This window comes from Bos indicus, chromosome 10 (genome assembly GCF_029378745.1).
Source record: "Bos indicus isolate NIAB-ARS_2022 breed Sahiwal x Tharparkar chromosome 10, NIAB-ARS_B.indTharparkar_mat_pri_1.0, whole genome shotgun sequence".
Lineage (NCBI taxonomy): Eukaryota > Metazoa > Chordata > Mammalia > Artiodactyla > Bovidae > Bos > Bos indicus.
Genome location: NC_091769.1, coordinates 89,221,428 through 89,246,951, shown reverse-complemented (window position 1 = coordinate 89,246,951; position 25,524 = coordinate 89,221,428). Strand labels below are relative to the sequence as shown.

At 41.5% G+C, this 25,524-nt stretch overlaps 1 protein-coding gene across 10 annotated transcripts in view; it reads right to left on the bottom strand.

Annotated features, from left to right (window-relative positions):
* The window catches only part of NRXN3 (neurexin 3), a 1,810,124-nt gene that overhangs the window by 1,648,631 nt on the left and 135,969 nt on the right, over window positions 1-25,524 (bottom strand). For 9 of the 10 annotated variants that reach the window (XM_070797936.1, XM_070797932.1, XM_070797934.1 and 6 more), the window contains exon 4: window positions 22,707-22,736. The exons of the other annotated variant lie outside the window; for it this stretch is intronic. In XM_070797936.1, the coding sequence (XP_070654037.1) occupies window positions 22,707-22,736 (30 nt within the window). The remainder of the gene's footprint in view (window positions 1-22,706; window positions 22,737-25,524) is intronic. 10 annotated transcript variants of the gene reach the window in all.

The following is a 25,524-nucleotide window of genomic DNA, read 5'->3' as shown; positions in this document are numbered from 1 at the left end:
CATCCCCAGCACTCAGCATGAGCTGCCTCTTGCCTGCTTCTCCCTCTCCCTTCCAGACCTCCTGGAAACTACAGGATTAGAAGAAATCACAGGCACAAGCACTTTTGGTTCCTCTGACCACATGCTAGGCAAATATGAACAGCAAGGTAAAGGGTCTTATTTGGATTATTCTCAAGGCAAATTAATCGAAGCCGAGGTGTCTGGCCAGGAGCAGATAAGGTCAGATCTTACACGGACGACCTCAAGCTGCTCAGAGGCTCCTGTGCGAAGGAGATTAACATCCACTCCACGCTTCCGGGACCCCAGTAATGGAATACATAATTCATTTCCATCCATGTTTCTCCTCCTGCTGCCGAAATTCAGATTTAAGTTTCAAACAGTTTCATTTGTAACTATAATAACCACCAAAATCCCAGCGAGGGCTCCCCCTTCCACCCACATGGTGTGTGTTTTCTCTGACTCTCCTGAGGCTGGATTAGTCCCCAGGGAAGCCCGAAGACCCACACTGTAACCGTTCTCCGAGCAGATTGAATAACTAGCTCCACTTACAGCTGGTTATACAGCAGCCCTAAAGACACCAGGTAAACACCTGAATCCAGGCAACTACCAGCTGAAAATCGGAGCCAAGCTTCGTCATAAATCCATTAGCCAACGCAGGCACAAGCAACCAGTTGTGCAATAAAAGCCTCCTAATTCACTTCTGCTCCTCCAGCAGCGTGTTTCCTCCTCCCTCTAGTCCAAATAAAGCAATGGAATCAACTGGACAGCTAAGCATCCTGCTTTGTTATACTGTCAGATTATATTTCTTACACATTTTCTCCTTTACGTTTTGTTTAGATCTGATTCCTACTGGGGGATTATACAGACAGGAAATAGGGAGAGTGAGATTAAATAAGGCTGAGCACAGGCAACAGAAGACTGCATTTGTGAAACAGACTTGACTGAGATCATACCCGGAGGACAGCCCATGTGCGGGGTTGCAGCCTCAGCCCCCCATTGGCAAGAATACAGACCCACGGCAACCATTCGTGGGTAAGGGGAACTCTTGGGAATTTGGGCAAGGGAGCGGGACTTGAGACTGAGACACATTTGACGTTCTTTCCTGTTGATAATTACAATCACCATAGAACAGGAGTTTGTGAGTTGTGCAAAGTCTGGGAGGTAACTTGATACAGATTCCTTTAGGCACATGAAGTGGAGTATGCTGGAGATTGAATTATATGCTATCCCCCTCCATGTCCCTCAACTTGTGGGACTGATGAAACAGCACTTGAATACCGATCACAAATGCCATGACTGAATGTTCCCTAAGCTCCTGGGAGATAAGCCAATGTCATCATACCCCATCACACCAGGAGACAGAGCCCAGGATTATCACTCCACGTCTATCACCCAAGGAGGATGAGAAGGCTTGAGTTTTATCAGTCACCTGCTCAGGTGCCGGAAGATAACAAATGATTTCTAGGAATTTAAGTCGCAGGTCTCCCTACTACTTCCAAAGGAGTGCTGGTCTCCTCCTTTGCATCCAGGCTTATCAGAGAACCAGATGGTCTCACTTGCAAGATCACTCAAGGTGATGACCTTAAAGACTTGCTCCTCCAAACTATGATCCACACACGGGCAGTGTCATGGGCATCCGTCTCCTGGTAGCTTGTTAGAAGTGCAGCATCTCAGTCTCCATCGACCACAAACCTCCATAACTAGAACCTGCATTTTAATGAGATGTCCAGATGATGTACATGCACATTAATTTGTGAGAAGGACTGGTCTAGAAAGAAGCTTGAGGAAGGTCAAATACACCCTCGTTACTAGGGGCAGCAGCCTATTAACGAGGGGGCTTTGCCCTCATGGTGCTTGGTTTGCAGACCATAATAACCAGGTCCATCCAGCTACAGCCCCTCAAGACTCATTGTTTTGCTTGCCACACTGGCAGCTCGCTTTGGCCAAAGGTCCCTGCTACGGTGGGGTGTCAGGCAGGTGATGAGAACGCTGGCCCCAGGTCAAGGTGGAGCTAATGCCAGCAGTCACACTGAAGAGGCACTGCCTCCAAAACCTAGACAAAATGTGTGGCTAAGAATTAGGTCGGTGTGCTATGGGGGCAGCAGTTGATTAAGCAGCAGTTAAAGAGAAAGACTCCGTGGATGAGACAAGGCATTTGAGAAAGAGATATTTACTGAGAGCCACTCTGCTGAAAACACAGTTGAGATTAGAGGGCTGTCTCACTCAGCTATCCATCAATAGCAATCCACGCCAGGTGACCTAAGCAGAAGCCTGATATCAAAGCAGGAGGAAAAGACTCCACCACATCAGTATCGCCTAAAGCAAGTTGGGCCTAGAATTCACTCAATTCCCATGGACATTTTCCCTGACTCTTTTCACATCAAGATCCCAAAACGCTGACATCTTGATTATGCAATGCCAGGTCACCAGTGGCCTTCCTCTCCCAGCTCTTTGCTTCCAGATGGAGCCTCTGCTGGTGCACACACCCCCATTGACATCCCCTCCTCATGAGACAGGACCACGTGACAGCCAAAGGCTGAGGGTGAATGATACACACCCAGTTTCATGATTTTTTGATTAAGGACTTAATTGGCTTTGGCTTCTGATTTTGAAATTTTATCCAGGAGCAGAAGTAGGCTTCTGCTTCCACTCCCCTATTCCCAAAATTTGGGGTGGCATATCCAGAATCCCCCTGAATCCCATGTGCTATAGGAAAAGCCAACTCTTCCTGTCAGTTCTGGAATTGAGAATGTGAGTCAGGCCTAAGATACCAACAAATCCCATCCCTGTGATCACTCTGATTACAGTGATAGGCTCAGAAATAAACATGTGACCTAGGTGGTCCAACTGGTTTGAAATTCCAGGATTTTTGTTGAATTGCTAGGGAAGAGAGTTACCCTTCTTTATTTACAGGAATCAAGAAGCAAGTCATCCTGGAAATGGCCATCAGCCGTGTCAAGTTCCCAGAGGCAGTAGTCTGCCAAGAACGAAGCCAACACCCAGAAAGCAAAGCCAAAAAAAAAAAAAGGGTGAAGTGAGACACCAGTTCTTGGTCATATTATTTGAGTTACTACACTTTTCAAGAACTGAGCCCATAAATTCCCTTTGTTGTTTAAGGCAGCTGAGCTCAAAGTTCTGTTATTTGCAGCTGAAAGCATCCTAACTGACATATCAGGTGAATAAATCATTTCCGGCTGGGAAGGAAGATAATGTCTCACAAAAACTCTCTTGGTCTGAGCATATATTAGATGCTCCTGGCTCCCTTCCTCCTCTCCAAATAAATTGTCAGATCAAATAAATAAATAAAATCTCTTGGATGAAGAGGTTGGCATGGAACAGAAACACAGCCTCGCCTTCCTCTATCCCCAGCTCTACAAAACAACAACCCCAGACCAGCTTCGGTTTTGCTTTCTTTCATCAGGAATTTCTGCTTTCTTTCATCAGGAATTTCCTGTTCCCTCCATCTAGGGATTTAAATATCAGAAGCAAATTGTCCACCCCTCCCCCCAGCTCTGCCTTTGCCCTCCAAGACTCTACTCCCTCCCTCACTACATTTAAAGCAGGGGCGGGTAGGGGGGGGGTGGCTTATTCTAATCCCAGTGCAATTCTCTCAGCTCTTTCCTAAGCCCTCCACCTGTGAGATAATTGCTGGCAGTTAGGGGAAAAACTCAATAGTAATCATAGACTCACACACAAAGACACAGAAAGAGGCAGATAAAATGGGAGAAAGAAAAAACTCACAAGCCCAGAATTATCCACACTCTGACACTCATTCTAGAAGTACAGTGTGGCCAACCACTCTCTACAAGGAATAAAGGCACAGCTTTACAGAAAAGGGGTGCATTTCACAGTATCATGGTTTGTATGGCTCCCACACATAGAGTGAGATAATACACATCGAAAAGTTAAAATGGGCTGTCATCATTTAACCGTACACAAGTCAGACACAGAAAATAAGCAGGTCTATCGAAAATGGGCTCCTATCTATTGTCTTAATGTAACACAAGAATTCTCTTAATCGAGGGTGTCCCTTGTTAGGTGATAAACAGGGAGAAAAACATGCTGAGATATTCCTATCCAGTGATAAGAATAAAATAAAACCCTGTGAAACATGCATTTGGCCCCACTATCAACTCAGGCTAAGATTTCAAACACACTTCTAGCTTTTGGTTTATGGATGCCAACTCAAGATTAAACCCCTTAAAACAAAAATTACAACAAAAATTCATGTATAATGAATAGGTTTAAAAGCTTAGATAAATGAGAAACTTGTTTTAAACTACATAAAATCCTGCAAAATACTTTTAGTAAAGTCTCATATACTTCCTTTAAGGTTTGCTACATTCCTTGGAATTTGGTATAACACTGTGTATCTCAAACTTGTCTGATCATAAGAATAATGTAGACCTGCAGATTCTGTGGTCCAAATAAAACTAAGAGACTTTAGCTTCACAAGTTGCCTGAGTGGTTCTTATGAATTTGAGAAACATTATTGTAACTTTGTAGGGTTTTATGTAAAATAAAAATGGTGTATGTATTATAGAAAAGGGAATGGACAGGAACCCACTAACTCATAGAAATCATGGAGGCATTTGGTTGGTTTGTGTGTTTGAACAAAGGTAAACTGAGAAGGCTAACAGGCATGACACAGATGATGCAAGAACAGAACACAACTCACCCCCTGGGCAGGGACTCACACGGTATCCACAGAACTGCTTTCCCTTTCCTCCTGGGCACACAGCTAAATTACATTTCTCAAACTCTTTTGCAATTAGATGGGATCAAGTGATTGAGTTCTGGCCAACAGTAAGTGCCACACATTACTTCCAGGCTTGATCTTTAAAAAAAAAAATCCTTCAAGTTCCTCTCTTTCTCTATCTCCATCTCTGTATCATCTCATCATCTCATCTCTCTCCATCTGCCAGTTGAATTCAGTGAAGGACAAGGTTCTAGAAAATGACAAAGCCACGGGGAATGCCTGAATGTCTGTTTGGAGCAGAGATTCCCCCTGCACCACCCACTAATTTGCACTGAATTCTGATGTAAGTGAGAAACTTTTGTCAGCATTAAGCCACTGGGATTCAGAAATTATAGTTACAGCAGTTAGCCTATCCTAATACACACCATTACTTTCCTGTATCTCTCTGTTTTATCCTGTCCCCAACACTTGAAAAAAAAAAAAAAAATCCCCATGTAAATGGATTCCATAGTTCAAACCCATGTTGTTCAAGGGTCAACTGGAGTTCTGTAATTAGTTTTGTAAGCTTGGACTTCTGTTTTCTTGTCAGTGTAAATGGTGATAATGCCATGTATTCATTCAGAGACTTCTTTAAAGTGAAATGAGAAATAAACTAGCAAACAAATCTTTGCTTTAGGTCGAAGAGGAATTGGTAGAGAAATGCAAGAATCATTTCAGACAAGATAAACTATTGCCAAGAAAGAAGAGGCAATGATCTTTACCTCTAAAACAAACTGCCAAGCAAGGACTGACCGAAGAGCCAGTAAATGGAAATACAACCCCTCATCTCCAGGGAGAACAGACCTGCCTCTGTCCACTGAATGGATGAAACAAAAAATAGACAAAAGACTTCCAGCTATCTGGTTGGCCAGAAAGGGCAGAAAGGATGCAAAAGAGAAAGTGAGCCTGTAAATTCTCAAATGCATTTTTTCCTATTATTTTTGGAGGAAAGCTGACCAAAATAGGAAGGGATCTGGAAAGTTGACAAAAATCATATTCTCCACAAATTACTTTAACCTTGCCTAGGAAGTGACCTTCACACTACCACTGGTTTAATGGCCTCTATTTCAACAGTAGCTGATTTCACCATTAAACAAAGATGCAGAGCACAAGATAATACAACTAAATCACTCTTGTAAATATTTAATATCATGGCCTTTCTTTTTGCCTTTTAACAAATCACTATCAAAGCTGAGCACATAGTAGAAAACACATTTATTTATTCTATACTGGAAAAAAAGCTTAGTGCTCATGCATTTTATCTATCCAGTTCTCCAAATGACTTTGACACTTGAGAGCCCTTGTGATCAACACAGTCTGAAGGAAGGCAATTTTGTGACAATTTAAGAGCTGATTTCATGCACTGATCAGCACCCCCCAAAGTTGCCTCATGGAAGGGTACTAAACTTAACCCATCAGATACATGGCTAACACCAAAGGAGAAACCACATTTTTAAAAGAAAACAAAGAAATGATATCGACAAAGGCAAATACATTCTTACTTGAGAAAAAAAATTTTTTTTTACTTTTTAGTTAAAAAAAAATTGTAACTAAAATTACTATTCTTAAAGGAAGAAAGGAAGTGGAAAATTATTAAGTAACAGTTTGAAAATTAGTCCCAACTGGATTTCCTCATAGGCATATACTCTGTTATAAACTGTCAACATGGGAACAGTAAAAAGAAAAAAGAGTATAAAAGCTTTTTTAAAGTCAACTGGTGTCACCATCTGACTTCAGCCAAGACGAAGCAGTCAACAAGGCAAGTCCATAAGTGGTGTAAGGCATTATAAAATCCTGAAAGACAGAGCAATTTACTGACAACTTCAAAGACGGGTTGCATCAGTTCTTAGGGCAGTCAAGTAATTTAAGAGACAACCTCGCTTAGTATGGGTGTACTCTGATCAAGGTCTTCCTTGCGTAGCATCATTGGTTACGATCTCAGCAGCCAGTGCAGGGTCTGTAACAAACGCCACTCATGCACGAAGATGACTAGGACAACTTGGTGGCCTCTTAGACTTAACTTCATGGGAGGGGAAAGAAAACAGCTCTAGGAGTCAGAAAGTCTGGCCAATCCCAACAGCGCATGAACTATTGGTATAGCAACAAACTCAGCACCTATGCCTTCTCGGCATGTTTTGTCATTCATAAAATTATAGTAGGATGGACTATAGGAATTTTAAGTCCCCTTTCAACTCTGAAATTATATACTTCTAAAATTTAGGGAAGTAAATCAGCTTAAAAAAAAGTGTCAGCTAAATGTTTTTGTTTTCTTTATCATTCAAATAGCTTTATCAAGTAACATAAGGAAATCCCAAAGCTCAATATGCACAGAAAACAGCAAGCACGTCCACTGAAGATTTAAAGAACAATCAGGCTTTAACAGGATTACATTTTTTTTTTTCATAATACAGGAAGTTCTGAAGGAAGAGGCCAATGGTTTCCTTCTGCAATGGAGTTGCCAGAGGATCTCCTACTGAAAGTAGAATAGTATCAAGGGTAGGATTGGAGCTGTCCATGGTACTGAATCCTTATGCTTATATAGAAGAAGGGACAGATTCGAGGGATTAGATCTGATAGAATGCCTAAAGAATTATGGAAGGAGGGTCATGACATTGTACGGGAGGCAATGATCAAGACCATCCCCAAGAAAAAGAAATTCAAAAAGGCATAACGGTTGTCTGACAAGGCCTTACAAATAGCTGAGAAAAGAAGAGACGCTAAAGGCAAAGGAGAAGAGGAAAGATATACCCATTTGAATGCAGAGTTCCAAAGAATAGCCAGGAGAAATAAGAAAGCCTTCCTCAACAATCAAGGCAAAGAAATAGAGGGGAAAAATAGACTGGGAAAGACTAGAGATCTCTTCAAGAAAATTACAGATACCAAGGGAACATTTCATGCAAAGACAGGTGCAATAAAAGAAATGGTATGGACCTAACAGAAGCAGAAGATATTAAGAAGAGGTGGCAAGAATACACAGAAGAACTGTACAAAAGAGATCTTCATGAAACAGATAATCACAATGGTGTGATCACTCTCCTAGAGCCAGACATCCTGGAATGCAAAGTCAAGTGGGCCTTAGGAAACATCACTATAAACAAAGATAGTGGAGGTGATGGAATTCCAGTTGAGCTATTTCAAATCCTAAAAGATGATGCTGTGAAAGTGCTGCACTCAATATGCCAGAAAATTTGGATAATTCAGCAGTGGCCACAAGACTGGAAAAGATCGGTTTTCATTCCAATCCCAAAGAAGGGCAATGCCAAAGAACATTCAAACTACCACACAATTGTACTCATTTCACATACGAGCTAAATAATGCTCAAAATTCTCCAAGCCAGGCTTCAACAGTACATGAACTGTGAACTTCCAGATGTTCAAGCTGGTTTTAGAAAAGGCAGAGGAACCAGAGATCAAATTGCCAACATCCATTGGATCATGGAAAAAGCAAGAGTTCCAGAAAAACATCTACTTCTGCTTTATTGACTATGCCAAAGCCTTTGACTGTGTGGATCACAATAAACTGTGGAAAATTCTTCAAGAGATGGAAATACCACACCACTTGACCTACCTCCTGAGAAATCTGAATGCAGGTCAAGAAGCAACAGTTCAAACCAGACATGGAACAACAGACTGGTTCCGAATCAGGAAAGGAGCATGTCAAGGCTGTATACTGTCACCCTACTTATTTAACCTATATACAGAGTACATCATGCGAAATGCTGGGCTGGATGAAGCACAAGCTGGAATCAAGATTGCCAGGAGAAATATCAATAACCTCAGATATGCAGATGACACCACCCTTATGGCAGAAAGTGAAGAAGAACTAAACAGCCTCTTGATGAAAGTGAAAGAATAGAGTTAAAAAGCTGACTTAAAACTCAGCATTCAGAAAACTAAGATCATGGCATCCTGCCCCATCATTTCATGGCAAATAGATGGGGATATAATGGAAACAGTGACAGACTTTATTTTGGGGGGCTCCAAAATCATTGCAGATGGTGACTGCAGCCATCAAATTAAAAGACACTTGCTCCTTGGAAGAAAATTTATGATCAACCTAGACATCATGTTAAAAAGCAAAGACATTACTTTACCAACAAAAGTCGGTCTAGTCAAGGCTGTGGTTTTTCCAGTAGTCAGGTAAGGATATGAGATTTGGACTATCAAGAAAGCTGTGCTGAAGAACTGATGCTTTTGAACTGTGGTGTTGGAGAAGATTCTTGAGAGTCCCTTGGACTGCAAGGAGATCAAACCAGTCAATTCTAAAGGAAATCAGTACTGAATATTCATTGGAAGGACTGATGCTGAAGCTGAAACTCCAATACTTTGACCACCTGATGCTAAGAACTGACTCGCTTGAAAAGACCCTGATGCTGGGAAAGATTGAAGGCAGGAGGAGAAGGGGACGACAGAGGATGAGACTGTTGGATGGCATTACCGATGCAACGGACATGAGTTTGAGTAAGGTCTGGGAGTTGGTGATGGACAGAGAGGCCTGGTGTGCTACAGTCCATGGGATCGCAAGGAGTTGGACACGACTGAACGACTGAACTGAACTGATGGCCTGAACTCTGCTAAGCATTATCAGTTCAGGGATTCCTAGTGCCCATTCAACAAACACTGAGTCATTTCCACTCTGAGGCAGGCACTGTTACAGGCACTGAATATGCTATGATGAACACTGCAGATATTATTTTTGATTTTGTGGAGCTTGTATTTATTCTCATGGACTACTAATTCCGTAATGTAGTCCATTTTAATTTGCACAGCACTTTTGCTTGCATAATATCAATTACTAACCAGAACAAACCTACCAAGTAGGCATTTTACAGGTAAAGATTAGAAGATCAAAAAGATTAATTTTTCAAAGTTCCCAGATCCTTGGTGATACTAACAAGATTATTTATGATGATAACTAACGTTTATGATAAAAAATATTTACTTATGTTAGATCCAAACTCTAGCATAAGCCTTTTCTATACACTGTCTTAATGCCCTCCCAAGTAGGTAATACCACTGTTTTCATTTTACTTATTAGGGTATAAGGCTTGATGAATTTATATAACGTAAGTGTCAAGCACTAACATCGGTGCTTTAATCTACCACGTTTTCTTCCTCAGCACCCTGAACGAGGTCTCCTCACAGTTACCTCAGTGTTCTTTCTGCTCCATAGTGCTGGCATGCATTAGAAGTATTCACACCTGATTATTTGGTGTGGCTTAATTGCCACATGGATCAATTAGTTTAAAACTGGGAATCTCACTTATAACAGTTTTGGCCAATGCATCTGTAGAGGCCCATTATTGGTCACTTGGGGAAATGGAGAGTATGAATGGCTCAGCAAACTACATCCCCATGGCCAGATTAAGAGCCCCAGGCAAACTGTCTACTACAGATGGATCAAAGGCAGCCACTTCATACTGAACAGATAGCACATCAACAGGACAAGGTCCTCAGCCTTGCAGTGAGTGAGCCACAAGATCCTCAGCTGAGCCAGTGATTTCCAAATAAAATACAAGTCATTCTTACCAGAAGGAATTTCCTTCACTTACATGTTCACTGTCTGGGGAAAAAACAAAAAAGCTCTAGATAGCCAAACTCTCAGAGACAGAAGATGAATGACTTCTTCAGCTATACAGTAGAGAAATAACCACAGTGACTGCTAACCTGCTCCAGATTTCAAAGCAAATAAGACGTAAAGTTCCTAGAAATATTCCCATCTTCTGCTGAGACCAGTTCTTCCCAGAGTAAAGCAACCCTTTATCAGAAGCACTGCTTACACACACTATATGGATACCCATTAGAGTACTTAGGTAATACAAACTGAGAGTACTTTAACAAGACTACTGTTCTTAAAACTGCAGTTGTTTTAACATCTGTGTTATGTATTTTACCAGGAAACAATATTTTTTCTATTGAAGCTAACCCATCCAAAAAACTATTCCAAATCCAAACAGAAAGTGTAGTTTAAAAGGATTTGGGGGTGAAGGAAATCCAAAAGCCTCTTTCAAAATTTAGACACATTAAGGTTTCCAAAGTTTTTCAGCTGAAAATTGGCTTTAATTCTAGCTATCCTCATCCAAAATGTAAATTAGAAAAAAAGGATTTCATGTCTAATAAATTTGGATAACTTTGAAAACTATATTTCCTTTCATAGAGATTCAACTTTTGAATTGTCATAACAAAGACTCTGAGAAGTCCTAAAGTCAAAAACCTGCTTAACTTTGTTTTAAACCTGTGTTTTGAGAATTTATTTTTCCCATACCTTTTTTTTTCTTGAAACACCATTGGCATTTCTCAAAATTCTTTTGGGAAATGGCAATCTGGATGAACACACTATATAATACCAAGATTTTGAAAGAACAAACTTTCCCCCAATTCACACACACTTGAGTTTTCCTTGGGGCTATTTTGAAACCAGGTATTTAGTTTTAAAGAAATATAACATTCTAAAACATCTCTAGTTCCTTCAGACTTAAATAAGCAAATGGTTAGTACTGAGTGAGTTGCACAGTTCTCCAATCAACTGTGTAAAATGCTGGTCACTATAGATACATTGCTTCTCAGGTGGTCAGTGGTAGAGTCTGCCTGCTAATGCTGGAGAGGCAGGTTTGATCCCTATTCAAGAAGTTCCCTGGAGAAGGAAATAGTAACCCTCTCCAATATTCTTGCCTGAAAAATCCCATAGACAGAGGAGCCTGGTGGGCTAGTCATCCACAGGGTTGCAGAAGAGTCCGATACAACTTAGCAACAAAAAAACAACATAGATATATTAGACTATGAAACTCACATTATCAGTTTATGTTCAGAGATGTCACCAATAATTCAAGAATGTGTTTTTTCAATGCATATTTTAAGCTACTTACTGATTCTTAACAGAAACAAGCAGCAACTGGTCACAGTAATACACCAAGTTCAGTTTAAATATTTCAAGAAAATGGGTTGAGAGATTTTTCCGACCTTTGATACACCTTTCATTTTGTTTGGGGAGAAGTGTAATACACACACACACACCACACAAGCACAAGTATTTGAGGACTGAGATTTATTTTTGGACAGTATCAAGCCAAAGTACTGACTCGCATTTCAATAATGGATCTGCCAGCATTTGCAAGAAACAGTCATTAGCTTATCTTTAAGTAAATATTTTGATTGTCAGACAGTTCATTGCAAACAAGGTTCTTTTCCAAACACTCGCTCTTGATGCATCCAAGCCCGCTTGCACATCATTCATTCAGGAATCTGCGTCTGTGCTAAAATATAAAATCATCCTAAGGAAGTCCAAGTACAGACAAAAAGCATGTTTTGCAGGCTTTTCATTTAAAAGGGCTCCCGAGCTTGTGGGACCTGGTTCTCTTTCAGTTCTCTGTTCTTTGCTGTGCCACATTACCATAAAGCTGAGGAAATGAGCTATTACACACCATCATCCCTCCTAACGGCTATCACAGAAAATCATACACTCCAAAACACTATTAATTGTCAGAATTAGCAACCATTTAAAAGGCAGCTGTTCTTTCACTCTTAAACAGGCTCCAAATTTCAGATCTCTCTCCCTGTATTGGCTGCTATTACACGCTTACACATGCACACATACACAGGCACTCACAATGGATTCTTAGACAAATGAATTTTTTTAATGCCCTATATTCAAAGGATCCAAGAAAATATTGTTTACTCAGTGACATTTTCCACACCAGTGCTTGCCAATATTGGTCCAACTAGCTGGAAAGCTTCCAACCTGCACAGAAGCACATGTCACAGCTCCAGGTAAAAGGAGCTGTTCTGTGCAGCGTTGGGGGAGAAAAAAAGAGCAGTATCTCTTTAAGAGTCAATAGTAAATTAACTTGCCCAAAAGAGTGAAATAATTAGCAGTTAGTAGCTTATTAAAAGGGTGGCAAAGGCCAAGCTGCCATCTGGGATCTCCAGTTCCTTGTGATTGTTATTATGTCAGGATGGGCAAGTTGCATTAGCTTTCATGTCACCGCGCCTGCCCTTACTTTATATGTAAATTTTAATGAAAGATGTGGCACTTCTAAAAATCAGACGTCCATCAAAAAGTGCTATTAGTCTGGCTTTTTACAAAGCATATGGTCTTTTCTACCTCTGCTGTTCTATTCACCACTAAATGCCTTAGGAAAAAAAAGAGAAAAACCCCAATGATATCAATTAGATTTTCTCTTTGTGCAGAGGGAAACCTGCGTATCATCAAAAACAGGGCAAAGCTCCACCTCACCAGAGGGCAAGGTTTCTGCCTCTATTTACACACAGGGAAAACCACAATACCTCCTTGTCTTGCAAGGTTAACCCTTGTTAATGGAAATTAAAGCAACCTGGAGACTGCCTGCTGATCACTACATGGATACATAGTTTTAAAGGGAGTATGGAGAATAAAATTTATTCATTAAAAATAAGTGATAGAAAGTGGTAGGACAGAAACTTATGGGATGATGAACACATTTTATATCTCAATCTAGACAGTATTTATAGGGGTGCATATATATATATGCACCATATAAATATATATATATATATATATGTCAAAAATACTTAAGCTCTATGCTTAAGAGCATGGATTTCATATGTTTTATTGACACTATGTATTCCATCATCCAATAAAGATAAATAAATCAATGAAAAATGCCAACTTTTTAATATACAAAGCAACTTCTCTTTTCTGATTCTGAGTAAAAAGTGGATGAGTCAACTGAGTTGTTACCTGATGGTTTCCCTTTAAGATAAACAAACAAAATTACTTTAAGACTACATATATAACACGTTGAAAGAATTTATTCAAGGCTTTAGAAGGAGAGGTGGTTGCTACACTTGAAAACCATTTTCTAACTCTGTTGACTAAGCAAGATATCAGAAGGCAGGGCTTATGTATTCAATAGCTAGCACTTGACCTGGCCCACTGTTGGCACTCTGTCCATCTATGTGGAATGCTGAAAAACCACTGCTTTTCAAATGTTAACGTAGACAATCTGCTAAATTCAGATGCATATGACACTGGAATAAATTATTTTTAGAATTCTACAAATAAAAGCTATGTATAATAAACCTATTAGTAAATATTCGGACCAATTGCACTTACACCCAGATGTACATACACTGCCCTGCACACCTGAAAAATAGACCAGACCATGGCATATCCAAGCCTAAGCACATAAGAAAATGCTTGAATTCTTTATAAATGAGATGAGTCATAAAGATAATAAATTAAAAAAAAACATCCTATAGATATGATCAAAGTTAGGCTTATAGGTTTGTATGTGTATACACACAGATTTTCAGTTGAAAATTCTATGCCATCTAAGATGAACCAACTTGCCTTGATAAGCAGAAGTCTATACAAGTATGTAGATCACCATTCATCTTTGGGGAGAAAGTGTTTTATGATATATACACAGATCCAAAATCTATGCGTAAACACTAAATCCAAACTGATAATTGAGAAGAAGAAATAGAAATGTTGATTAGAAATCTGAGAAACATTTTCCTTTACATGTAATGCCAACTGGAGTTGAATTGAAGCATTTCATTAATCCATTGTACAGTTTATTAATAAATCTGTTCACATTTATCCATTTTAAAAAATGCTCCAAATAACAACTGCTCTTAAAAAATTCTTCAATGTCCAATGAAAATTTCTAAACAGGGAAGGAGGGAAAAAGCCCTCTTCATATTTTCAAGTACCATTTTAGACATCACTGTCAAAAACACAGAGTTGCTAAAATCAGGCAATTTTACTTCTTGTGTTTAAAATGAATCTATTTTTCCCCTGAAGACTTTCAAAACATTAGAAGAAGAAGAAGAAGAAAAGCATGAAAAGCAAGTTTCTTTTAAAAACAAAGTGATGTTATTCATTGTCAAGAGGACAAATCAGTGGTGGATGAGAAACAGATGAGGCAAGAGATGGAAATATAATATTGCCCCTATTTTATTATAATTAGATATTTATAGACCACAGATGAGTTTATTTTCATAATTAGTAGCTGGCGTTGCATTTACTAATTTGCATAAACAGTTGGCTATCGACACAGTAACTTACTTGCAGGGCTCCTGAGCCCTAGCAGGAACAAGAAGGGCCTCAGCTCCTGAAATCAGCTTTTTAAATGTTATTACCAACAAAATATAATCTACATGAAATCATGTTCAAGTTCATGTAGCTTGATTATCTCTTTCCAGTCTGGCCAGTTTTGATTAGTTCAGCATTAAAAGGCCAATGATCAAATCTACAGGGAAAAATACACGTAAATAAGTTGGAAGGGGGTCTCTAAGTTCTGATGGATTAAAGTACACCTTAGGGTCAACACCACCGAGTTTAGCAGATAAGAAGCTCTGTAGAGAAACAGGAAAAAGGAATAAAATACCCTACGGTCACTCTTACTATTTACAAATTGTGCTGGTTCTTGGCAATTGCTGAAGGTGTCAGTGACATACTTTTCTTGGTCGTTCTTGGCATTCTCCACACCCTCCCTACCCATGCCCACTCCACTCTACAAAACCAACTTCCCCCAAAATGGATCAGGCTCCCCGGCAGCAGTGTTAAGGGTAGGATTTATTCCTGGTGCCCTGACCACTGCTATGGGCTGAGAGAAAATTAATCAAGCATGCTGGCCAGACACCTCCCACTACTGACGTTCAGGAAAAAACTTTGGAGGAATATTTTACTTCTCTTTTCCCCTCGTGTCAAAGGTCAAAACCAAGTCAAAGGTCAAATCCTTTGGCGCAAGTGAGTATATGTGTATATGCATACACACATCTATACACACACAGAGAGAAAGATGCCATGAGCTGACATTTTTATAAAATCTACTCTGGCTTATCCTGAGGCTCTGGTGACAGTGGGCACACATTCTTGCATAGCAGCAATCAGCTGGAGCGGAATAAAGATGTGACAGGATTTGTGGTTTCCGCTTTGCTGCAATCCCCACCACTCTCTCCTGTTCATCTAACACTAGGACTTTCCTTACCATACGATCTGCTCCTTGATAATACCTGTCAAGCCCCTGTAAGCATTTGAATCTACTACACCTATTCCAAGTTCACTTTCAAGGGAAAGTGTTTGGCAATCGGACCCAGGATAGACAATCCCCAAACTAAAAAGTAAAGGGGGATAGAGGCCAAAACACACACTAAACATTTAAACAAAGGCAGTCAAAATCCAGTCCAAAAAGTTGACCAAGGTTGCTGAAGAACTCCTTCCATCAGCTACTTCTAGTTAAAAGTCACGTTAGCTTTTGGCCCAGTGCAGCCAGCGACCTCCTGAATGTAGCAAACATTGTTCTGGCCTAAACATCCTGCTCAGTTTTGTAGATTTAACTTCATAGTTCTTTCCACTACACGGTCACTGCTTCATCACTCAGTTTTAAAACAATGACAAAATCTGAGGCATTCTTTTCTCTTTTAAACTCCTGAGAAAAAGTCCAAAGACCTCTCCCACATTTATTCTGATGCCCTTTGCACACACAGGGCCAAGAGATGGCCCGGGTGAGGAGGGACCTAGACTCTATGACCCGCGGAGCTCCTTCGCTCTGTTGGTGGGGTAAGAGGGTGATGAAAAGGGCCATGGTTCTGTCCACAGCTCTGGACACAGTACTGAGTTGCCTGCAGTATGGGTATAAGGTTCTTTCGGGATGAGATAACTGACCCACATTAAGTTTGATTTAGGGCAGGTACTTTGTAATGGAAACACAAAGTCTGGAGGACCTAGGAAGCTTGAACCTTAAAGGGAGATGGGGGAGAAGGGTGATCCAAGGCCATTTGGAAAAGAGACCAGAGCTTGAGTGAAAGCCTGAGGCAGGAGACCATAATGTGGATTCAGGCAGAGTGAGCTGTTGACTTTAGGAGACAGGGGGCTGGGCAGGGGTGGGAGCACAGTGGGCTATGTTACTGTGGAAAATAAAGCTGGGAAGGCACGTGGACAATTACACAACAAGAATCCACCAAAAGCTTCTGAGCAGATGAGCTACATGATCCGATTTAATTTTAATTTTGCTTTATTTTCACTTTTAGGAAGATGACGGACAGCAGGATAAGAGGGATTAGAGATTTTGAGTCTGTTCACGGTATAACCTCCCAGGCTGGACCCATCTGGACATTTAAAAATGAATATGTTTGTCTTCAACATACTTGTGATCTAGTAGAGTGTAGTAGTCCAATTTCCAAATAAGTTTAGTGTAAGATATTAGAAAGATACATGGAAGGGGAGCTCATATCTAAACAGAGCTTAGCCTATCTAAGTGTGCAGAGCATTCATAACATCAACTGGAAATAAAATCTAGGTATGATTTCAATGGGCAGAAACAGGAGAGGAGGAGCTCTTATAGAGGAGAGGGAAAAATAAGTAAAACTAAGAGACAAGGAAAGGTCCAGTAAGATTACTTGGTACACTATATTTGGCAATTGTGCATCAAAGATTAGCAGGTTAAAGGTAAACAAGGCCATATCAGTGATGGTTTTGAAAGTGAGATAGTTAATCCTGAACTCCATATGGAGGACAGCAGAACTTGAGCAGTTCTCAGTTACTGGACAGACTGGGGGAGAACAAAGACTAATTAGATTAGGGCAACAATCCAATAAGGGCTAGCTGGGAACCGAGCTAGTGTGTCAAACAGAGATGCAAGAGACATTCTGAAAAAGAATCTCAAAAAAACTCTCTTAACATCAGCTGGGAATAAGAAAGTTCAAGAAGGAAAAAAAAAAAAAGCAATTGCTGAGTTCAAGCCCAGGTGATAAGGAAGATGGGGAAACTATTAACAAAATTAGAGAATCTGGTTTGTGGCCAGATGGTGCCAAGGTTGACTTGAAATATTCAGTTTACAGAACATTTCTGTGGACACCTGTTACGGAGAATGAACACAAAGTGGCCGGTTGGAACATAAGCCAGGTTGGTGCCAGGGAGGTAGCTGAGAGGCATATCCATGGAGGTCATCCTTGGATCAAGAGAAGCCATATAAAGCAGTGGCTAGGTACTCAGATTCTGAGTTTCACTGCCACTTACAGCCACCTGACTTAAGTTATTTAGCTCTCTGAGCCTTGTTCTACTTGCCCATATAGCTAGGATAACCATCGTCTACCTCATAAGACAGTTGCAAGGATTTACTGTGGAAAAGCATCTAATGCTCAAGGCACAATGTCTGGCCACATAGGAAATGATCAGTGTTAGCAGCAGGGGCCAGAGAAGGATCAGTTCAGTTCAGTCGTTCAGTTGTGTCTGACTCTTTGCAACCTCATGGACTGCAGCACGCCAGGCCTCCCTGTCCATCACCAACTCGCGGAGCTTACGCAAACTTAAGTCCATTGAGTCGGTGATGCCATCCAACCATCTCATCCTCTGTCGTCTCCTTCTCCTCCCGCCTTCAATCTAGAGAAGGATACCTATGTGCAAAATATAAAAACACTAAAGACATCTATCTGATGGGATGTTTCAGGGCAGTGGTCCCCAACCTTTTCGGCACCAGGGGCAGGTATCATGGAAGACAATGCTTCCACAGACTGTGTGGGGGTTTGGGATAATCCAAGTGCATCACATTTATTATACACTTTATTTCTATTACTGCTACATCGGTTCCAACTCAGATCATCAAGCATTAGATCCCAGAGGCTGGGGACCCCTGTTTTAGGCAATTAGACAAAGCAAAGGAGAGAGGTCTAGGGGTTGGACACAGGACCATGTGCTTCATAAAGGTTGTATCCTGGGCACAGAGTGCTGACTTTGACTGTGAAGAGATCACTAGAAGCCTTTGGCTGAATACAGTAAGTAGAGAAGCGGAGGGGTGGCTAGATATACCTTTTCAATCATTATTCCTCTTCCTTGTGCCCCTCTCCCACCTCCTTAAGCTCCTAAGAGGGTAAGGTTCCCCATAGCAGATTTCTGAGACTGAATCCACCTGTGATTAGCAGAAAAGAAATAGGCAATCAACCAATCCCAAAGCGAAAGGACTGAACTGCTTCCAAGGTAACCATACGTAACTTTTAAAAAATCCAGAGAGGCATGAAATTCAAATGAGATGGCCAGTTCACAGACTAGTCATCAAATTAACATTTTCAGTATCTTGTCAGTCCCATCTTTCTGCAACATCCTCATGCCGGAACTCCCATTCCCTACTTCTGTTATTTGCCAATCTTTACAGGAAGCAGTGGCGCACGCCTGCAGAGAGATAGGGGCTGGAGAGTCAGGAAGGGAAAAGAGGAGAACTGAATGCAAATATATATTTATAATTTATCAATTAGCCTCTCCCTTCAGTTCTGAACAGCTAATCCAGTTTGAGCTGGTGAGCTAGGTTCTCTGGGCTCGGGTCTCTGACAGCTTTGATTGGGAATGGATGAGTGAACTGTGGTACCCAAAGGTGTGAAGCAGTGAAAGGCATGTCAGAGCATCGGAGAGAGTGCACCGACTCAGCGCCCCTCCCTTTCCCAGCTTATCCCACAAAAGGTGGACCTGCTAAGTTAAAGTCCAGCGTTGTCTCTCCACTTTCTCTTTATGACGTAATGGATTATCATTGGGTCCACTGTCAATGGATCCCTATGTTCTTCCACACCCCTAGTCCCACCATTCTTAGCTTATCATACTGAATCAGAAAACTTTTATTCCCCCCAAAATACAGGAGATACAACACAGAAGATAAAAGAGCCACAGATATTACCCAAATTTCAAATTTTATACAATTTCTAGTCATTCACCAATCCTCTCCCCATTCTCATCTATCACCCTGAATTCAGCTATTGCCAGGTCATGGAAACACTGGCAGGTCATTTCGCATCTTTCCTGTGCCCTTAATACATTTACAGGAGGGGATCTTAGAATACCCTAAGTAAAATATATCTTCCCCACAGTGCACAAGCACATTCAGACAGAAACAGCACACCATAATGGGGAGGCTCATTCCGGATTTAGAGGAAGGCAGGCCAACTCAGAGCAATCCCCAACCATCAATCATGAAATACCTTGAAGGAAAAGGAGAGCCCTCGATTTTTTTTCTTTATGTTGTTGTTTAAAACACCATTATAATCTGGACTGTATTCATCAGAATCAACAATTTCCCAGGGATATATGAATATTTCAGAAGGCAAATTGATAGTTATAATGATAAAAATAAAATGATCTCTACCTTTACTTCTACCTACAGAAATGAAGGTCCAATTAAGTAGAGGAAGCATGGTGTCCACCATGGAGGCGGCAGGAGAGAGAAAGAGAGAGCAGGGAGAGTAAAACATCAGCATGCTGCAGACACACAGAGAAATGTAACACACATAACAAACCCCACAACAGTAGTGGCAACAGCAGTACAACCTTGAGAAGGCAGCACAAGACAAATGCACAATGTGAAGCTTAAACAGTGTGACCAGCACATGCTTAAGCTTTTTCCCGTCAGCCTCTTCTCAAGTCCCATCCTTAGAGACAAGTCTGCATGCAGAAGCAATGCATAGCCTCGTGTGTGTGAAATCGTATGCACTTAACCAGACTAAAACTGTTTGGGCCACGTTTCAGAGAAGCGAAATTCTCCTGTATCTTCTCAATGTTAATATGAGTTATGAGGATCCAGAGTGTAACGTACATGTACAGGTAGTACACACACAAGTTTTTCCACATACATTTATAGGGATCAAAAACAAATCGCGGAGACTTAGTGAGAACCAGACAGATTTCTCTTTCTTTCACGTTGAAGGAATAAGGAAAAGGAAGGGAGGTAATCATCATAAGGGCAAGAATGGACAAGGGGTGGGAAATGAAAAAGAATGAGAGGGGGAGGGATGGGGTCAAAGGACCTTCTTTAAAAACTTGAACTGAAAAATTGCACCTTAAAATCTTAGTGGCACTGACGACCCAGAAGAATTCCGCATCCTTTCTTGAAAGCCTTTCTAAAGGGGAATTCACAATACCCATGTTTGTCACTACGTCATTGCCTAAAGACTCTTTTTCTAGAAGTTTCCTGACTTACCCCTGCCCCCCAGAGCACGCGTCCATGGGTGTGTCTGAATTTTCTACTCTTAAATGCTTCAGTGCTGGGCAAGAAGTTGAATAGTAGGTGGAAAAGTGGGGAAGTTACACACCAGAGGTTCTCCAGATACTTTTCACACCAGGGTTGGAATTTAGCCCTCCAAAATGCCCATGCTGTATCAGTGGGTTGAAATAAGTCAGGATTAAAGAGGTCGCCACCAGCCTGTCTCATCAACCTAGACTCTACCCTATGACATCAGCCGTATGAATACCCTCAGACCTCCAAGCCACTAGAAAATCTAGAACTCTTAAAGGGCAGCTGGGAGGACGAGACAAGGAAATGTAGAAGCATCTTCTCACTGGGACTCTGAGGGCCTGCTTTTCCTGGTGGAACCTGTTATCAAAGTGGGGCCGCTGAATTCTAGCATTCCTAGAGAGTGGGTTATCACACTCTGTAGAGATATGCGTAACTCTCTCAAACTATCCGGATATACTTGGGCGACATAAAGAGCGCTCCTTGCTCATACTCACCTCATGGTAACCTGCTGTGGGGAGACAGCGTCCCTCACTCACCTACAAGAATGGAGAGGCTTCACCCCAACCTCTTGCTGGAGAATTCAACCAACCCCTCTAGCTCTGTTCCTTGACATCTGCTCTATACGAGATCGTGTCTTCACTGAAATGTCCAATATCCACATCACAGGTCGTGGCTCAGGTCTAGAGGATACAGTTTTATTGGGAAAGTGTGCTTCCTTCTGTCCTGCCTTATCAAGTCAGAAATGCCCTCAACTGTCCACCTCCGCAGCTTCCTGGACAAAACTTCCCTCAGACCTGGGTGGTTCCTTGTTCTGATCATATACTCCTTTTTATGGCAACACTGTCTGATGAATCCTGTGTAAGAAAATGGGGGTGTCGGGGACGGGGCAATTGCCCTTCAGTGCCGCCCCACCCTCCTCAAAAGACCAAGAAAATCAGCAGAACATGGAAATACACCTCCTCCCCTTCTCTTTGGTCCTTGAACACAGGCAGTGAGTCCCATGTGTATTTTGAAAAGAAATAGACAAGAGAAATTAAAGTACAGTCTTTCGGAGTCAGGGCCAGGCCAGGTAGACCAATCTTGCAATCACCCCAAAACGCAGAAGAAACACAATAGTAGCAATTGAACAGTGACGAAAAAGACAATTTGAAGTAGGCTCACTTCTTGAATCCTGATTTAGGCTGATAATATGGAAAATTTTTATTTAGGAGAAAAAGGCTTCATTCACAGCCCACCCTGTGCTTAGCTGAGCTGAATTTCCTGCTCAGTTCATTCCCTGCATAATTGAATATTTTAGGTTGCAGATGCGGAATTTACAGATCTTTATATGCCGTTTTCTTCAGGGTGTATAATGAGTTAGAACCCTGCCATCAGGACATTAGCATGTTCTTTCAGTGGTTTTGCTTTTATACAAAACTGAAAACAGTCAAATCCCCAAGGGCTTCCTTTGACCACTGGAGGTCGAGGTGGGGGTGGGGTGGGGATAGTGGCTAGGGCTGAAAGTCATTACAATGGGCAGGGGGATGGAGGGGAAGACAAAAATCAAACCTTTACTCAAGAGTGAAATTCAGAGAAGCCCAACGCCTCTCCCCCAACCTGGGGCCCCAGCATGAGGCTTAGGGAAGAAGTTAAACGCTCTGGTGCTCTGAAATTAGCTTCATTCACCCCCATTATCGACACCGTCATGGCTTGTTTCATGCTTCTCTCTGGGAGGCAGCCCAGCAGGGCCAGCGCCCAGGATGACAAATGGGGGAGTGGAATGGAGAAGCCAAGGGGATGATGGGGGTGCAGGGGGAACCTCGATGCGATGGGAAAGGTGCCCCCCACCCCACCCCACCACAGGGTGGCCCGGCCCCCAGCCTGGCCCCTGGCAGGAGAAACAGGCAGCAAACGGCCTGCAGGGGATGATGCGGGCTCTCAGCAACCAGCCAGAGGCATGAAGGCAAGCAGTTCAGGCAGCTGCAGCACCGTGAGCCCAGAGCACCTACCTTGTTCACTCATCATGAGGTGGGAGAGGCCTTGAAGGAGGGGGAGAAGAGAGGGGAAGGAGAAAAGAAAGAAGACAAAGTTAGAACCCCACATGGAAGGCCATCTCCCCTTAATGCCCGAGCAGGAGTGGCGGGGGGCACCCACATGTACGCAGGAGCATGCAACGAGCCCTGAGACGCAGGGCAGGGTGTCCAGGGCCATCCAGTTCAAGGACAGTCTTTTGTTTGCTGAACCTGCGGGCCACATCGCCACTGATCTATGCAGTAGGTAGGATTTGAGACAAATCTATGAGACATTAGGTCCCTTGGGAAAGAGACTCCAGATGTGGGCAAAGTAGGTTTCTTTCTTTCAAATAGCTTGCAATAGAAATTCATACAGTGATCACTGTAGAAACTTTGGAAAATTCAGAAGAGAAAGAAATCAGTTGTAGTCTCGCATCCAGAGTTTACCATCCAACACTGTCCACCCTAGATACAGTTGTCTTTTCTACAAAAATTGAACCACACTGAACATACCACATGGGTGTCTGCTTTCAAGTTAGACAGCTTGAAACATCTCCGTATGATCCTGGCCTTCGCCCAGCGACGACCACATCCCTTCCCTCCAGCACCAACTTTTCCTAGAAAGTCCCTCATGTTTGATCACAGAGGCCTAGCCGAGCACTGAAAGGATTAAAGAAGGTACACGAAGTCCCAATAAATAGCACAACCTCTTGCTATGTTCTTACTGAAGTCCAACAAGGCTCTTAAGAACTCATTACTTCAAGGAAAGCATAAGCCCTGATAAACCTATTAAAAGAAAAGATTTCCAACCAGTAGCCAACTGTGCTGGCTATCTGCTCTTCCACTGTTTTTATTATTGCTGGAGATATTTGGAGATCCTTTCCCCAGAGTAAAATTCAGGGATATAGGGGATTAATAAAGGAGAAAAATCTCTAAAATATGGAAATCTCTAAATGTTTTTGGAGATTACTAGAGATTTAGAAAAGTAATCAGAGGCAAAATATGGGTCAAGCAACTGACTTTTTAAAGATCAATGATATATTAAATACATAGATATACCATGTGCCATAAATGTCATGGAGGCATTTTTTCAACAAATTTCATTAAACTATAGTCATATTTTAAATGCACATTTCTGACATTCATTTCTCAAGGCCTGGCATATTAGTACTCATGGAGGAATGGAATCATGCCAAAGCAAGTCATTCTCATGTTTTATTTTAAAAATTAACTATTGGTCATTTTTGGGAGGGGATAATAAGAAAGACACATTGCAGGCAGACGCTTTACCGTCTGAGCCACCAGGGAAGCCATAATAAGAAAGAAGAAAGGATTAAGAAACCTCGGCAGAAGTGACTGTTCATAAAATGCCTGGAGTTTCTGGAGCAAGCCATTGCCTTCAGCATCCAAATCAAGCACACTAAGAGGGAGGGCCTGAGGCAGACAGGTGGGGCATGTGGGAGGGGGAAGAGGAGGAGAATAGGTGTGTGAATTCACAGGGCAGTTGTCAAGAGCAAGAAACGAGAATAGGAAGATCTAAAGAGGTCCCTAAGATGCAGGTTAAAAATAAAAGGGCAATAGGACCATAGTCGGAGAAGGCAATACACCCCACTCCCGTGTTCTTGCCTGGAAAATCCCAGGGACGGGGAGCCTGGTGGGCTGCCGTCTGTGGGGTCGCACAGAGTCAGACAAGACTAAAGTGACTTAGCAGCAGCAGCAGCAGCAGCAGTACTATATTATGCACTTGAAGTATAAATGCTAGAGAGTAGATCTTAAATGTCTTCACCATAAAAAAGAAATGGTAATTATGTGATGAAATGAAGGTGTTTGCAACCTGTATCTAATTAACACAGTTTATATGTTAAGTTTACACAAAGTTATATGTCAATTATCTCAATAAAGCCGGGGGAGATATTTCTTTTTTTTTTATTATTCTGTTAAATGGGACTTTTTTTTTTCCATTTAAACCTTTTATTTTATATTGGAGTATAGCAGATTAACAATGTTAATAGACATCAGTGGACAGCAAAGGGATTCAGCCATACATATACATGTATCCACTGAGGAGATATTTTTTAAAAGAAAAGACCAATATTTTACACCTGTAACTGAAGAAGAAATGGGATACTTGATAGCAAGAGGGTATTCAAAGCCAAGGAGAAACCCCTAGAGTCGGGTCCCATTTATGTACCACATGTGGATCTTTAAAGCAGTGTTTCCCAGAGCACGTTTCACTGACACCTGCATTAACCACCTGGGGATACTTACTAACAGCAACGTTCCTGGACCCCACCCACGTCCGAATGAGTTAGAATCTCGGGGAGGAGTTGGGGAAGGACCTGAATTTTGAGTAAGTTGCACTAGTGATTCTCATGCTCACTAGAACTTGCGAGCTACCCCTTTAGAGTGACACATAAATCAAATTTTGGTAAATTAAACTGTATGATAAATGCACTAAGAGGAACCGGATATTTAATGGAACCCTATGGTGGATCTATGTACTTATCGGGTTTTATTAAGCTACATATGTAGTTGCAGTCTTGTGATTAAAATAAATGTACATATTCTTCAACTTATAAAAAATCTGAACTAGAAATATTAGGCCAGGAATGTAAATCTGGGATCCTGATGTGTTGTAGGCAACAAAGCAAAACAGACAGAATCAAGTGTAAGAAGAAATAGCACAAGACAGGGGAGAAAACTGTAACCATAATGTGGTTTGAGTTTTATTTTGCTTTTTGAGAAGGGGATTTTAATCCACTTTCATGAGCTTTTACATTAGTATCTCCTCTTATACAAATCTACCCCCGAGGAT